This window comes from Leptonychotes weddellii, chromosome 12, assembly GCF_054177405.1.
Source record: "Leptonychotes weddellii isolate Sample4059 chromosome 12, ASM5417740v2, whole genome shotgun sequence".
NCBI lineage: Eukaryota > Metazoa > Chordata > Mammalia > Carnivora > Phocidae > Leptonychotes > Leptonychotes weddellii.
The window spans coordinates 26,509,319-26,524,470 of NC_138380.1; the positions used below are offsets into that span (position 1 = coordinate 26,509,319).

Sequence of the window (15,152 nt, forward strand, 5' to 3'; positions counted from 1 at the left end):
CTCGTGATTTACTTCTCTTTCCTTTAGAGTAAAATGCAACCAGATATTTGCTTATCACCCAGACTGAAAAGATGTCATCATTGTTCTATTCATATTTTAAAATCACATTTCTTTTCACTTTACCAGTAACTCACTGAAAGCATGAAAATGTAATACAGTTCCTTAGCATACTGTTTTTCTTCTGTGACTTCTCAGTTTAGAGTAATGATTTCACTCTTTGTGACTTGAATACACACTCTTTATGTAGATGGTTTGGGTAATCAAGCACATGGGAAAATTCTCATACCTTTCAAATACATCAGGAATAAAATTTCTGGTAGAAATCACTTTGGTATAGTACTTTTTTTGAGAGAGAGAGAGAGGGGCAGGAGGGGCGGAGAGAGAGAATCTCAAGCAGGCTCCGCACCCAGCATGGAGCCCAACACATGGTTCAACTTCACAACCCTGAGATCATGACCTGAGCCGAGATCAAGAGTTGGCTGCTTGACCGACTGAGCCACCCAGGTGTCCCAGTACAGAACATTTTTAAACGGGTAGTGGAAGCTGTGTACTTGGAACTATTGGATTCTGGAAGAGTAGAGACCAGGTATGGCAAAGCTGGTTTAGAGAGGAAGTCACACAGCATCTGGATATAGAAACATACAGGGACACCTGGGATTTCCTCTCCTGTTTGCAGTCCCTTGCTCCCAATTTTAAAGACCTGCTTCATAGAGCTTCTAAGAACTGCTTTCATAAGTCTGGCAGGGGGATGAGAGGACAAAGAGGATAGAGTGCTGGGTCTGAGGATGCTCTGTATCAGTAAAGAGGGAAGTCAGAGAATGAGTGAATCAGGCCGATGCTCCATAGAGACAGCACAGACAAAAGTGAGGAAATCTATCTGTATCTTGCAGTAGATATAGAACGCAGCAGGATGTATGTGTGCCGAATCCTGTGAAAGAATCCATCTTCATCTGCCTTAGTAGCACTCAGAAAAATGAAAGACACATTTTCAGTTCCATATCAAAATGTATCACAAGGGTCAAAGTGCCGCTGTCTAAGCATTTTTGCCTTTTTTCCTTCCAGTGTTGGACCGCTCAGGCTGTTAGTGCAATATCAAAAAAGATCACTTGGGGGCAATGCAGTATTCTTGTTTTGCTTTATCTCATGGCTGTGTGAGTTTCCTCAGTGACAAAAGACTGCTGTTTCTTTCAAATTTGAAACCACGTTTTAATATATGGGAGGGAAAAGGCTGTATTTCATTTTAAACTTACGATGCATAAATCACGTAAGACAAATGCAAGTCAGATTTTCTCCTGAAGGGAGCAAAACTTTGTCTCCTTTTAGCAGACAAATCAGTTTTACCTAGTTGGCACATTTGGGGATATTTTATATTTAGAATTTGTCACAGCCTTTGAGATAGAGCTCAACTATAAGAATAAAGGAAATTTTTAATAGAAATGTTTAAAATGGTGGACATGTAATAAGCTTCAAAATGTACTGGTGGTAAATTATTTTTTTTCTATAACCAAAGTAAAATTGTAAATATCATCTGTCTTCTCCACTGAGTAAATATTTTATAATAAACTTAAGCACTAAAGTCATTAAGTTTTTGAGACATTTATTGCTGTTGTCTTCATTGCTATTACTTTGCATTCACATACCTTTTTATAAAGGGGTTATTTTTATTACTAATTATTTTTTCAGCAATTTGATGAGTGGAGTCTCTTCCAAGCCATTTCTCTTCTCCTGTCTTCTAAGTACTAGGTATTGTGTCAGGCACTAAAGGTTTGTTTCCTTTTTAAATAAAAAAATAAACGTAATCTTTTCTTTCAAGGATTTTAAGCACATTTGGGCCAATAAATTTTTCTTCTTTGTTTTTGTTCTCTTGATTCTTTGCTGACTTTATCTGATTTTTTTCCTCCCAACGTATTTTCCCATCCTCAGAAGATATTTATCATTACACAGTGATGAAAAACTCAGGCGAGACTTGTTGTCAAAATCTAAGAATCAAGATTTATAAAATTAAATTTAGTAACTTGCTAGGTGCCTGAACAGAAGTGGAAAAATTCAGGAAGATAGCAGAGAGTTTTGCCTTAATTCATGGGTCTATTACCCAAAGCTCCATCTTAACATTCTATATTGGATAGAGGGTAGCAAAGGAAGGGATTACGGCTGCTCTGTAATCTATGCATCTATGGATGATTAAAGTATTTGAAACATTGCTTATATTAGTACTTTTTCCATGCTCATTTTTTTGCTCTAAACACCCTGTATCTTATCTTTGTCTTTATTTTATCCTTATCTTTTAACTTATGATCAGCGAGGTAGAAAAATAATCATCATCACAGCAATGCTGGATGAGCCTGCATTAACTAATTTATGAGTTTCCATGACGTCCATATGCCATGGATTCCTAGGCTCCAGTTTGGAGAAGTAGCACTTGATCTTTGCCAAGTCCTCATCTGGACCCCTTTCTCATCCTCGAACAGGCATCCACTAGATGGCGCCAGAGAGAAGCAGGCTTTGAACAAGACCGGTGAAGGAGAGAAGCAAATGAGAGGGAAATAAATACACATCCTAACATCCAAATGCCACTGAGAAATTCCCTTTCCATCTTTCAAACATTCTGAAGGAATTCATTTACCTCCTCTGATTTCACACTGAAATCCCTGAATATTAGCTAACCTCCATTTTTCTGGATATATAATTAATACTTGCCCATCCATTTTCTACTGTTAAGGGAAATAATAATTAGCAAATTTATTTATTAGGGTTAAGTTTTACATTACGTTGTCATTGTAACACATTTTATATATGTGTAATATATATATAATGCATACATACTAGCTAATTTTATTTGCATATATTAATCAGTCCACTACATTATTTCAGAAAAGACACGCCTGAATTAACAAAGATGTTATGGGGTAAATTCCTCATATTTATCTTTTGTTGCAGAACCTACTCTTAAATCTAATTTGTCAACAGGAAAGTTTTTTTGCATGTTTTAATGAGATACCTTTAACAGAAATGATAATGATAGACAACCTATCATTGATAAACTTCGTTTGAGTGCCTGTCATGTGCCCGGCATTTTCCGAGCCTGTAGGGAGACAGACATATTGCTTGCTGTTCTGAAGCTTATGGTCACATGTTTAAATTATCATTTTTGATCAAATAAACATGACTATGATTAATGAATAATTCTCTCCCTATTTAGGATAATAATCCAGGTGCAGTATTAAGAATTAATGAATGTATATAATTACCTGACAAATCTTTCATGGAACAAAGCTGGGAATGAACAAATGAAATGAATGAGTGAATGAAAATTTTGGAAATCAGAGACAAAGTTGCCATCAGCAGTATCAATACAGAATGATAAAATTATTGTAAAATTATTTAAAAATCATGTGCAGTTGCAAAACAATCATTCTTTTTCTAGAGCAAATATATTTCTGAAATAACATTTCACACCAATGTGGGCTGATTAGATACATTTCACTTTTCAATTATTATTTAGTTTTTATTGTGTCAGCTTTGGCCACATGCTTATTTAATTTTATGCTTGTTACCTATAATTTTTATTTATATAATATCAAACTTTAAAATGAACACCCTGAAGCAATTTTAAATTTAATCCAAGTAAGAATAGATTAAGTAATACATCAACTCATTTTACAAACTCCTGAGAGCAGACTTTTATTCACATTCCTTCCACGAGATGACATAAATCTCCAGGGCCTGCAGAAGGGCCAGATGCTCAGTGAAAAAGTCTTTTACAAGGTCAGGTCCATAGTCTGCAGTTTTAGACGTAAAATGGAGATCAGAAGAAGAGCACTTCCTAAGGTTGACAAACCATGCTGTGACTTTAACCTGCATCCAGAGGCATTATTCATTTTTACCCTGGGACTATATGAGCAATCTCACCCGATGTTATGAAAGACCCTGCATAAATACCTATGACAAATGAGGCTAACTTCATCCCTGCAACTGTGGTATGTCTCCAAAAACCGAGTAAGAGATATATGCATTCTTTAAAAAGGGTCTTTGTAAATCACAACATCCCTTGCTTTGCCAATGTTCGTGCTCTCCTCCATGCACATCTGCTGATCTCCCGGGAGTGAGAGGGAACCACAGGCCCTGGAGATGGAAGGATGACCCCCAGAAGGCCACCGCTGTGGTGGTAGAGAGCTGGTGATTTAGAGCCTCAGCCTGGGCAGGAGATTGCTTTAACTTGGGTTTCCATGAGAGATGATTCTTACAGATACTGACTTAAGAAAAACCTTCAGTGCCCCATGTTCTCCCTTTTCTATCAGAGCGGCCCTGTCCAGAGATTCAAACAATGACATCTGTCTACTGCATTTGCCAGAAGGCCACTGGAAGTCCATTACTAAATATATGAGCTAAGTTAGAATGGTTAGGGATTAGATAGATTTGGGCCATTTCTTCACACAGTTAAACATTTTTAAATGATGCTAGTAACTAGACTTAGCACAGGGGTCATTTCATAAGGTATTAAAGTCTCAAATCACTAGGCTATATGCCTGAAACTAACAAGATACTGTATGCCAATTATACTTCAATTAAAAAGAGCATATCATCTCCAAATAAAGACAGTTTTACTTCTTCAAAAAAATGTCCTAAATGATCCTTGATGGAATTCAATCCAAGACACATTTATCATGAACTGATTACATTCGAGGAATCATCTTCATGTAACTTCTGAATACCAAATATCAACAAATGAACGTCTTTAAATGTGGGATGGTGGCCGGTCAAACAATGAATTCATTTAAGTTATGTCTCAACTAGACAAAATAAGACTTTTGACAGGTCTTCCTGCTGGAAGTCACAAATCACTCCAGCAATAAATTTTCATCAAAGCAGTCTGCTATGATCACAGGTATAAAGAATCTCCAGACGTCATAAAGAAGTTACAGATATGAGAGTTTCCTCTCTGCTGGATAACTAGAATGGATAAAGGGATAAATTGTGACTTTTTACTGTAAGAGCCAAATTTAAATTTATGACATCTATTGCAGTTAATCTATATGACCTGTGTATAAAGACAGCCATGGACGCATTTGACCGAAAGTTACAGTTATGGTGGTTGTGCAAGAGTTCCACTCTTGAATTCATAGATAAAACTGGAGTGCTTTATAATTGAATTGAAAGCTTTTTAAGGGAAGAAGTTTTTGAATAAAATATCACTTAAAATTGGATTTATTATACTCACCAAGAAAATGACATTGCCTTAGCAGCAAAAATGGTTGTTTAAAATTGAATCAAAGGATATAGTAAGCATGTGTTACATGTGCTATTAATTTTCTTTCCCTTCCTCCATCTTCCCCCCACTTTTAAATTTGAACATCCTTTGGAAACACCTAAACCTAAATCTGAAATTATTTTTATTGTATAGAAGGAGAGTTTAGAAAAATTTAGTTTACAAAGCATCTACTTGCCATTATTTTTCAAATTTGCATTTCTTGATATTTTTCAACTCTCTCCAAAGCTTTAGTAGAGAAAATATCTCAGCAGCAAACCTAATTGGAAATAAATGAGCTCATAGTTATATTTGTTATTACTTTCATACCTCCTTTAGCTGCCAGAATATTCTATAAATGGCCACTGTAACCAGTTTAGTGGGTTTGCCTCACTGCACAGTGCATAAATCACTACTGATTTAACTAAGTCATTCAGCCTTTGAACTGAGAACTCCCTACACACACACACACACACACACAAACACACGCACACAACTATGTTTTGTGGAATTTAAAAACAGTGTTTAATAAAACTTTGATGTCACATTGTTAGTCTTTAAAGTGGATCTTGGTCCTGTCCTCCACATTAGCACTGAGAACAATTTCTACGTATTTTTCACATCTAAAAATATCAGGAGGAAGCAGTATTTTGGAAGATGGTCAAGTGATTTAACAGATAAGTATAATCCATTTGTTTTAGCTGAAGCAATAAGTACTTCACTTGAAGGGTAAATAGATACTCCCTTGTTTTCAGAAATCTCTCTGTAGCATCAAATATAACTTTGACCTCGTAAGAAATAATTGCTCTCTGGCACATTAACCCAGGAAGCTGCACTACCTCCCTTTGAGAGCAGATAACGGTATTGTCCAGAATAATCAGGCAAGATTTTGAAAAGACAAATCCCAGGGAGAGGATAAAAATGAAAAGAACTGCATACTTTCCTGTGTTACACCTACAGTTTGCCTCTGTCCTGCAGACGCGACAAGGATATGAATAAGAAACAAAATAGTGAATAAAGCATGAAAACCTAAAGAAAACCAAATCACAAAGAGCTTTCTTGTCTCATGCTTGATTTTCAGGAAATACAGTAGTCTCCTATTATCCACGGGGGAGATATGACCAAGACCACCAGGGGACGCCTGAAACCACGGAGAGTGCCCGACCTTAGACGTACTATGTTTTTTTCTTATACATATGCACCTAAGATAAAGTTTATTTTATAAACTGGACACAGTAAGAGATGAACAACAATGACGACAAAACAGAACAATTGTAACAGTGGGCTGTAATAAAAGTTATGTGAATGTGGTCTCTGTCCCTCTCAAAATATCTTATTGTGCTGTACGCACCCTTCTTCTTGTGATGATGTGAGATAAAACACTTATGTGAGGGAGGAAGTGAAGTGAATGACGTAGGCACTGTGATGTAGCATTAGGTTACTATTGACCTTCTGCTGGTTCATCAGAAGAAGGATCATCTGCTTCTGGAAGTCTTTGGGGGTGGGGGCAGGGAATGGACTCAAACTGCAGAAAGCCAATGTGCGGATAAAAACTATCACAAAAAAGTGTTTCATTTCTACCGGTCATTTCTACTGGGCTTAGGGGAAGTGATGCTTAAAAAAAAAAACAAAAAAGGGGAGATAAAGCTTCAAAAGAACAAATAATAAAAACTTGTGTGAAGGGTATTGTGAAAGCTGTTTTGAACTGGTCTGGCCAGTGGTGGCAAGAGACAGGATCCCTGGAGTGTGGGGAGGGTGGGTCCAGAGGCTTCTCTGAGAGGACAAAATGGAGGAAAGTGTTCTTGTTTTCCTCCTGCCTCTCCCCTGTGACCCCTAAGGACAATCACTGCTTCCTCCATTCCTGTTCAGGATGTAATAAAGTCCACCCCAGGAATCAGCTTGCTTAATCGGGGGGGTGGGGGTGGGTGGGAAATAATGTCCTGCTCAGGTGAAGACTTGATGAGGAGAGGTGTGAGATTATATCACATCTGACATTCACTCCTTCCCCCTATTCCCTCTCAAACCTCAAGTTTGATGGATCATAATGGAGAGAAGTGCCTCCTCCCAAGGCTTTACTTCCTAAGAGTTTAGGGAGTGAAATTCTGACCAGAGAAACCACCTGCTAGAGGGGCAGCAGAGGGAAATGATTGAAAATGGTTTTCTGATGCTCGGAACTCATTCTCTACCATCTCCTTGGATACATCTGCAGGACTGGCCTTCCGCAAATAGCATACCAGCTGGAATAAATATTATCTGCAGGAGAACTTAAGCTCATAGAACAAAACGGGGGACAAATGAAAAGTACAGCTACCTCCAGTAGGAGGCAAACAAAGTAAAAGACTTATATGATGCTACTTAAACTAATGGACTAGGGGCACCATGGTACAATGGATAGCACACTGACCTCTAAAACTAATGCACTAGGAATTTTTATTTATTTATTTATTTATTTATTTATTTATTTATTTATTTGAGAGAGAGAGAGAGAAAGCACAGGCAGAGGGAGAAGTAGGCTCCAATGCGGGACTCGATCCCAGGACCCTGGGATCATGACCTGAGCTGAAGGCAGACGCTTAACCGACTGAGCCATCCAGGCGCCCCTGCACTAGGAATTTTTAAAAAGCATGATGAATATACTCAAGGAAGGGGCACCTGGGTGGCTCAGTCAGTTAAGCATCTGTCTTTGGCTCAGGTCACAATCCCAAGGTCCTGGGATCGAGCCCCACATCAGGCTCCCTGCTTCTCCCTCTTCCTCTGCACCCCATGCTCTCTCTTCCTCTCTCTCTCTCAAATAAATAAATAAAATCTTTTAAAAATATATACTCAAGGAAATAATGGAAGACAGTAGCAAAATGAACTGTGAAAAGAGAAATCATTAAAAAGAACCAAGAGGAAATAAAATAAGAATTTAATAAATGTAAGTAAAAATGTGCATACTTCCTAAGGGGTATCAGCACATGAAATGAAGGGGTCAAAATCTGGACAACAGAATAAAGAAAGAAAAAAACAGTTAGCAAAAATGTCTCAAAAGTAATGAAAACAGATGTCCCAGAATTAAAAGGTAAAAGACTTCAGGCCAAAATTGGAAATACTCAATAAGAAGAGAAACGAGTCCAGGAGGATGTTGTAAACAGCTAGGAGAAGTAATTCCTAGCTTACACAAGTTGTTCCAGAAAACTGAAAACAAGTGAAAGTTATCCAGTTCTATTTTATCCAGTAATCTCAACTCTAAAAACCAGATAAGTACAAGAAATTACAATTATAGGTCCATATCATTTATGAACATAGACCTAAAAATCATAACTAAACAAATCCAACAGAGTATTGAAAAATATCCTGAAATAATCACATAGTTTTTATCTCAGTGATGCAAGGAAGTTCTATGAAAAGAAAATCTAGCAATGTCATATACCACAAAAATAAACTTGAGGAGGAAAAAAAATCATATAATTTTATTAATGCAGAAAAAAGCATTTGTAAAGTTCAAAATCTTTTTATGGCAAAGACTTCTAGCTAACTAAAGATAAAAGGGAACTTACTTAACTTAGTAAAGTTTATAAATCCATCTCTCTCAGAGTTACACTCTAAAAGGTTTACAAATGAAATCATATGACGTCTGGGATTTGTTTCAAAATAAACTATTGTCTGGGAAGGGGAGTGGAGAGGGTACAGAGGAAACAAAATTACCCATATATTGCAATAGTTGTAACACGATGATGGATACAATGTGGCTAGTCATTATTCTCACTACTTTGGCAGGAATTGTAAAGATTAAAAACCAAAAACCCACAGCAAGTATTTTACTTAATAGAGAAATTTGAGTTGCATTCCTTTTAAGATGAAGAACAATTTGAGAATATTTAACTTTCATTTCTACCTTTAAAGATAGTACTGGAGGTTCTGACCAAAATTAGTGAAAGAAAGAAAGAGAGAGAGAGAGGGAGGGAGGGAGGGAGGGAGGAAGGAAGGAAGGAAGGAAGGAAGGAAGGAAGGAAGGGAGAAGATATATAAGAATTAAAAAGGAGATTAACATGACCTTATTTGAAGATAAAATAATCATCTGCCTTGAAAACCCAAACCCAATGGTATTAATGGTAAAATTATTGGAACAAGTGTACCAAATACAAGTTCAACTTCAAAAATAGTATTTCTCTATCCTAGTAATAACTGACTAAACAATATAATTTCAAAAAGAATATCAACAAATATTCTAAGGACTCTAGAAATAAACATAAGTGAGAACATATAAGACTTCGTTTATTATAAAATTTATTTTAAATTTTATTTTATTTTATTTAAATTTAAATAAATATTATTTATTTAAAAAATTTTAAACTCGGGACGCCTGGGTGGCTCAGTTGGTTAAGCAGCTGCCTTCAGCTCAGGTCATGATCCCAGGGTCCTGGGATCAAGTCCTGCATCGGGCTCCCTGCTAAGCAGGGAGCCTGCTTCTCCCTCTGCCTGCCACTCCTCCTGCTTGTGATCTTTCTCTCTCTCTCTGACAAATAAATAAATAAAATCTTTAAAAAAAAATTTTTTTTAACCCTACAAAGGAAAAAAATGATCTGAATAAATAGAGAGACTTAATATTATGAACATTCAATTCTTCAAAAATTAAACTATAAATTCCAATGTAATTATATATCAAAATTCCTGTAGGATTTTAAAAATATACTTGATATTCTAAAATATTTATGAGGAAATAAATGTCCACAACATAGCTAATTTAATTTTGAAAAGAAAAAGTAGAAAGGAAGAACCTCCCTGCCAGGTATCAAGATATACATATACTGCTAGAATAATAAAAACAAGTGGGCCAACTGAAACAGAACAGAGAGCTCAGAAGCAGCTTCATATACTAATGGGAACTTATACAATAAAGGCGATATTAGATTCATGGGAAATGATGAGTTTTTAGCCCGTGAGAATTGATTATATAGAAAAAAAATCTGGATCAAAAGTGAACTCTAGTTGAATAAGATGTTTATATGTCCAGAAAAAAATTATAAAGGTAGTAGAAGAAAATGGAGAAGCCCACCCCTATGACGTAGAGATAAGAAATGATTTCTGGAACCAAATCTCCAAAGCAGGAATTATAAGGAAATATTAATTTGAATAATCAATTGAAGATTCCTGACCAACAAAGACACTATGGATAAAGTTAACAGATAGATGACAAATCTGCAAGAGTAAAATGTCACTTGTCACCTGTTGCAAGCTGGAAAGGTCAAGTGTTGGGCAGGTTGTGGGGACATGGAGAGACTGATCATGGCATAGAAACTGATACAGGCCTTCTGGAGGGTAAGCTGGCATTATTTAATTCTATCAAATGAACCCATATCCTATGACCTAGCAAGTCCCATGATAGGTATATATTCTCCAGAAAAATCATAACCAGCTTCATAAAGGGTCATATATAAGAATTTGTACATTTGAAGCGCTATTTGGTTTAGCCAAGAGTTGGAACAATCAAGCTGTCTATCACTGGAGGAGTGGGGAGGTAAACTGTAACGGAATACACACATGGAATACTGTACATCTGTGAAAAGTAACACAGAAGGTGTACATGGAACAACGTGAATGTTTCCTTCTTGAAAATATTTAGTGCTGCACATAAAAACAGTAAAAGAAAAAAAATCTCTAATACAATACAATTTACATAAATTAAAAGCACATGTAGACATAACAAAACAAAACTGCATATTTTACTATCATCTAAATGAAAAGATATGCATTAAATCATAATGATGGTCTTTTGAGAAGCAAAGGAATTGAATGGGGAATGGGGATAAAATGGATTGCATAAATAGATGTGGGAGTCTTGCACAGACTGCTGTTGCAATTCTACAAGAATGGGGATTTTGGACTGTGCTGAGTAAACATTTGTTGAGTGCCTGAATGTGACATGAATTGAGGAATATGATTCATTTTCTCTCTCTGTACCTGAGTTCCAAATATTAGGTTGCATCATATGAAATTGCAAGATGTTTGTAGGTCAAAAATGGCCAAAAATCAGCGGTTTCATATAATTCAACCTAATAGAAAGGGAAATCTGAAAATGATGAAAGGTACTTAGGGAAATATAAACAACCACTGTAAAGACTAGTGGGAGATAACATGAAAGACAAACCAAATTTGATTCTACCTTTTCATAATTAACTAAAAACCACCTACATTGATATAGTTAAGATGACTGTCCTTAAAATAAAGTGCCCTTAAGACTTAAGTCATCAATAGTATTTCCTTAAAATGTCAGTCATATACTATACTAAGGAATATAGCATCTGTATCTTTTATCACTCTGATCTTTTTTTCAATTGACTATATTTAATGGGCCATTTAAAGATTTTTCACTACTGGAAGATTTTCCAGAATTTACAATGTAGTTTATATAAGATAAATTCTGAAAAACATCAGGTTCAGTCACTTCTGAATCTCTTGAAATTATGAAAGGCACTTGTACATTCTTTTTTTTTAAACTTTATTATGATTGAAATACAAAAAGTTGTACATATTTACCACATACAATTTGATGAATTTGGAGATAAATACACCTATGAAACCATTGCCACAATCAAGCCATAATCACATCTATTCCTTCTACATTTTACCCTTCATATATGTATGTATGTATGTATGCATGTATGTATGTATGTATTATTTAGTGATACAGACACTTAAGTTCTATTCTCTTAGAAAATCTTAGTATCATTAACTGTAGGCACTATGCTGTCCATAAAACTCTAGGACATACTCATCTTGCATAAGTGAAACTTTGTACCAGTTGACCAATCTGTTCTCATTTCCCCTTTCCCCCAGCCCCTGGTAACTATCATTCTATTCTCTGCTTCTGTGAGTTTGACAATTTTAGATTCTCAAATAAGTGGGATCATGTAGTATTTGTTCTTTGAAGAAATTTTTGATTTTAGAGAAATAATTGTTCAGAGGACAGATATGAGAAAATGGGAAGAAACTGAAAGAACATACAGGATAAGATATTTGTGTGTTCTTTTAGTTTCTTCCTATTTCCTCTTACCTGTCCTCTGAATAATTATTTCTCTAAAATTGGAAACTTCTTGGGGTGACCTGGGTGGTTCAGTCATTTAAGCATCCGTCTTCAGCTCAGGTCATTATCTCAGGGTCCTGGGATCGAGCCCATGTCAGGCTCCCTGTTCTTCCTCTCCCTCTTCCCCCACTTGTGCTCTTTCTCTCTCTCTCTCTCTCTCAAATAAATAAATAAAATCTTTTAAAAAAATAAAATAGAATTGGAAACTTCTTAAAATTTACCCATTGTGTTGTTACTAGACCTTATTTTCAACTGAGGTGACCTGAGTTACCTTTTATAACTAAATTTTTTGTGCTTGTTACTAAGTTTTTCCAGAAAACTTTCTCATCATGCTTCATGTCAGGGCTTTCTAGCTTAGGCACACTTGAGAGCTTTGTTATTCACTCAGCAAATATTCCATATTGATTACTGTAATAAAATAGTCATTTTGCTTCCTAAGAATGAAGAAAAAACATAAGGGAAAAATTTTATTTTCATTTGTTGCAATGATTATATTTTTCTTGAATAAGTGGAAAGTCAAGAAAACAGAACATATCTGAGGATTAGCTTTATAATGGGTCAAAGAATTGAACTAAAATGATGAATTGAGAAAACAAGATGCAGCTTTTGTGATCCCTAGTGAATTAAGCTGTTTCCAGTTCCTTTTTGAACCTATACGTATTAAATGAAAATCTCTACTTGCAGCAATAAAATGAGGCAATCTTGGTTCAATGGGATTTGATAAATCATAAAGGTCAGAGAAAGGCAGCTCAACTCACTTTACCTATCTTTAACATACTTTGAGGGAAACAACAGCTTCGGTGGAAATTTTACCTTGACAGTGAAGCGTTTTTTCTTTGGTGGATTCCAAACTGTGCCATTTGAATGAATGAATGCACGCAAAGGTCTTAAGGATGTCACCAACACATATGCTTTAAGAATCACAGATAGTTCTTCAGCTCTGAAGATTGTTTCATGTCGAGCAAGGGCTGTTGTTTGATTCCTAAAAAAATAAGCCAGCATAGTTAATGCTCCATAACTTAGGGTACGTCATTTGTACATTACGTCGAAGCTTTGTGCACTCATTCTTCCTTTGTTGGACCCCAGCTTTCAATGTGTGGGTTTCCTTAAACAATTTCACTGCTTGTCAGCATCGCTGCCAAGGGATATGCAGGTACAGAGAGAGGGGATCAAATTGACAAGAGTTCTCCACTCCGGTAGACTTAATTAAAAAATTTTTAAGAGAAAGAAAGATAGGGAAATAGTGCCTAAAATAAGGTTTAAAGGTTTAAAAAGTGTAAATTAGTCATGTCTGTACCATTACAACAAAAGTGATTCAAATTACAGTTTAGGGAATAGTGAAGACATTTTCCCCATCCTGCTCTGGCCTGCCTTTGCTTTATCTTCTCCTTGACAAGAAAAGATATTCTACTTTTCAATAGTGGACAGGTCACCAAAAATATGCCAAAATATGTTCCCAATCTACTAGTCTGATTCTACCCAATAACTGTCATCACAGATAATTATGGGTTAATTTAAGGGCTAAATTATGAAGATAACACTTCAGTTTACAAGGGAAAATTAACATTAATATTTTGTGATGAAACAAGTATACTTTAATCATAAAAGATCCCAAAATGTTTAATTATTTGCTTTCTGCACGACATTTCTGTTTCCAATATTTAAGTCTGATCAATGAAAAGATTGAGCTATTTCAACTTTTGAAGTCTAGGTAGGCAGGAGATGCATATGATTCTTCAATAAATACTATTAACTGTAGAAATCTACTGAATAATTATAAAATTAGATGAAGTAAACTATTTTGTCTCTTGGATAAGATAATGAAAATCTTTTAATTTTTCACTATAATGTATCTACGTTACAAAATCATTTCCCTGGAGGTAACTTAAATAATTTGGTACCCTGCAGTTGCTTTCTTAGATCCTAGGAGCCATAAAAAAAATATTAACCAGAAAAAGAATTCATTCAGCCATACTCATAGACTAGGGCAATGTCATTTGAGTATAAAATGGAAGTTAAAATTTTATAGTTTCACACTGTCAAGGTTTCAAATTCTATTTCCGTTAATGTAACTTCCTAGATAAGAGTCCTATTTACCCAAATGTTTATTCTCTGGCAAGAGAGGTTTGAATTAGTCTAGAAAAAAATCAATGATGGCATTCTTTATTAAGAAGAGATAGCTGAAATTTTATGTAACAGAACCTAGTAATTCAAACATGTAATACCCCCTGGATATCTTCAGGGGTTTTCTCTTGTTAGCTGTTTCCAAGAATGCATGCTGGATATAACAATTCAAAATGATTAGCTTACAGTTGTTCACGTCGCCAGTCCCATGGTTTCCACATATGTGGCTTCACTGTTTTTAAAAGGTGACTCGAAGTGCTCAGCTTTAACTGTATGCTCTGATCCAGACACACAGAGGGGCTCACCAGAAGTCGCAATTCTGAAAAAATTTAGAAGAGCAAAAACCAGTCATTCTATTGTTTCTTTTTGAAATTGCTCCAAAGTAGTGTTTGCTGTGTTCAACTACATGATGTATGGGAAATAGGCAACCCATTTTTTCTCCATTCTGAATCAAAGTTAGATCCATTCAATAACGCATGTTTATAAAGGCCTTTGTTTTGCAGTTTATTCTCACAATAGACTAGGAAAACAATTATAGTAACTGATTTCAACTCTTCTTGCTCAGAAAGAGAGCTAGAAATGATGTCTCCAACTGTCCTGCACCAGGCAGATCTACCCTCCACACACATAAGAGATGCACTCCTAATATGGGGAAGATGGCTGCAGGAGCTGACTTTTGCTTGTGATGAGAATATTACATGGACAACTTGAATTGAT

The 15,152-nt window shown here is 35.8% G+C and overlaps 1 protein-coding gene across 6 annotated transcripts in view; it reads right to left on the reverse strand.

The window, feature by feature from the left end:
• CPED1 (cadherin like and PC-esterase domain containing 1) overlaps nt 1-15,152 on the reverse strand; it is a 254,947-nt gene that overhangs the window by 147,773 nt on the left and 92,022 nt on the right. For all 6 annotated transcript variants that reach the window (XR_014139160.1, XM_081800192.1, XM_081800193.1 and 3 more), the window contains 2 exons: nt 14,622-14,754; nt 13,125-13,293 (listed from right to left, as the gene is read on the reverse strand). Coding sequence is in view for 5 of the 6 variants with exons in the window: in XM_081800192.1 (XP_081656318.1) it covers nt 13,125-13,293; nt 14,622-14,754 (302 nt within the window). In the remaining variant the exon portion in view is untranslated. The remainder of the gene's footprint in view (nt 1-13,124; nt 13,294-14,621; nt 14,755-15,152) is intronic.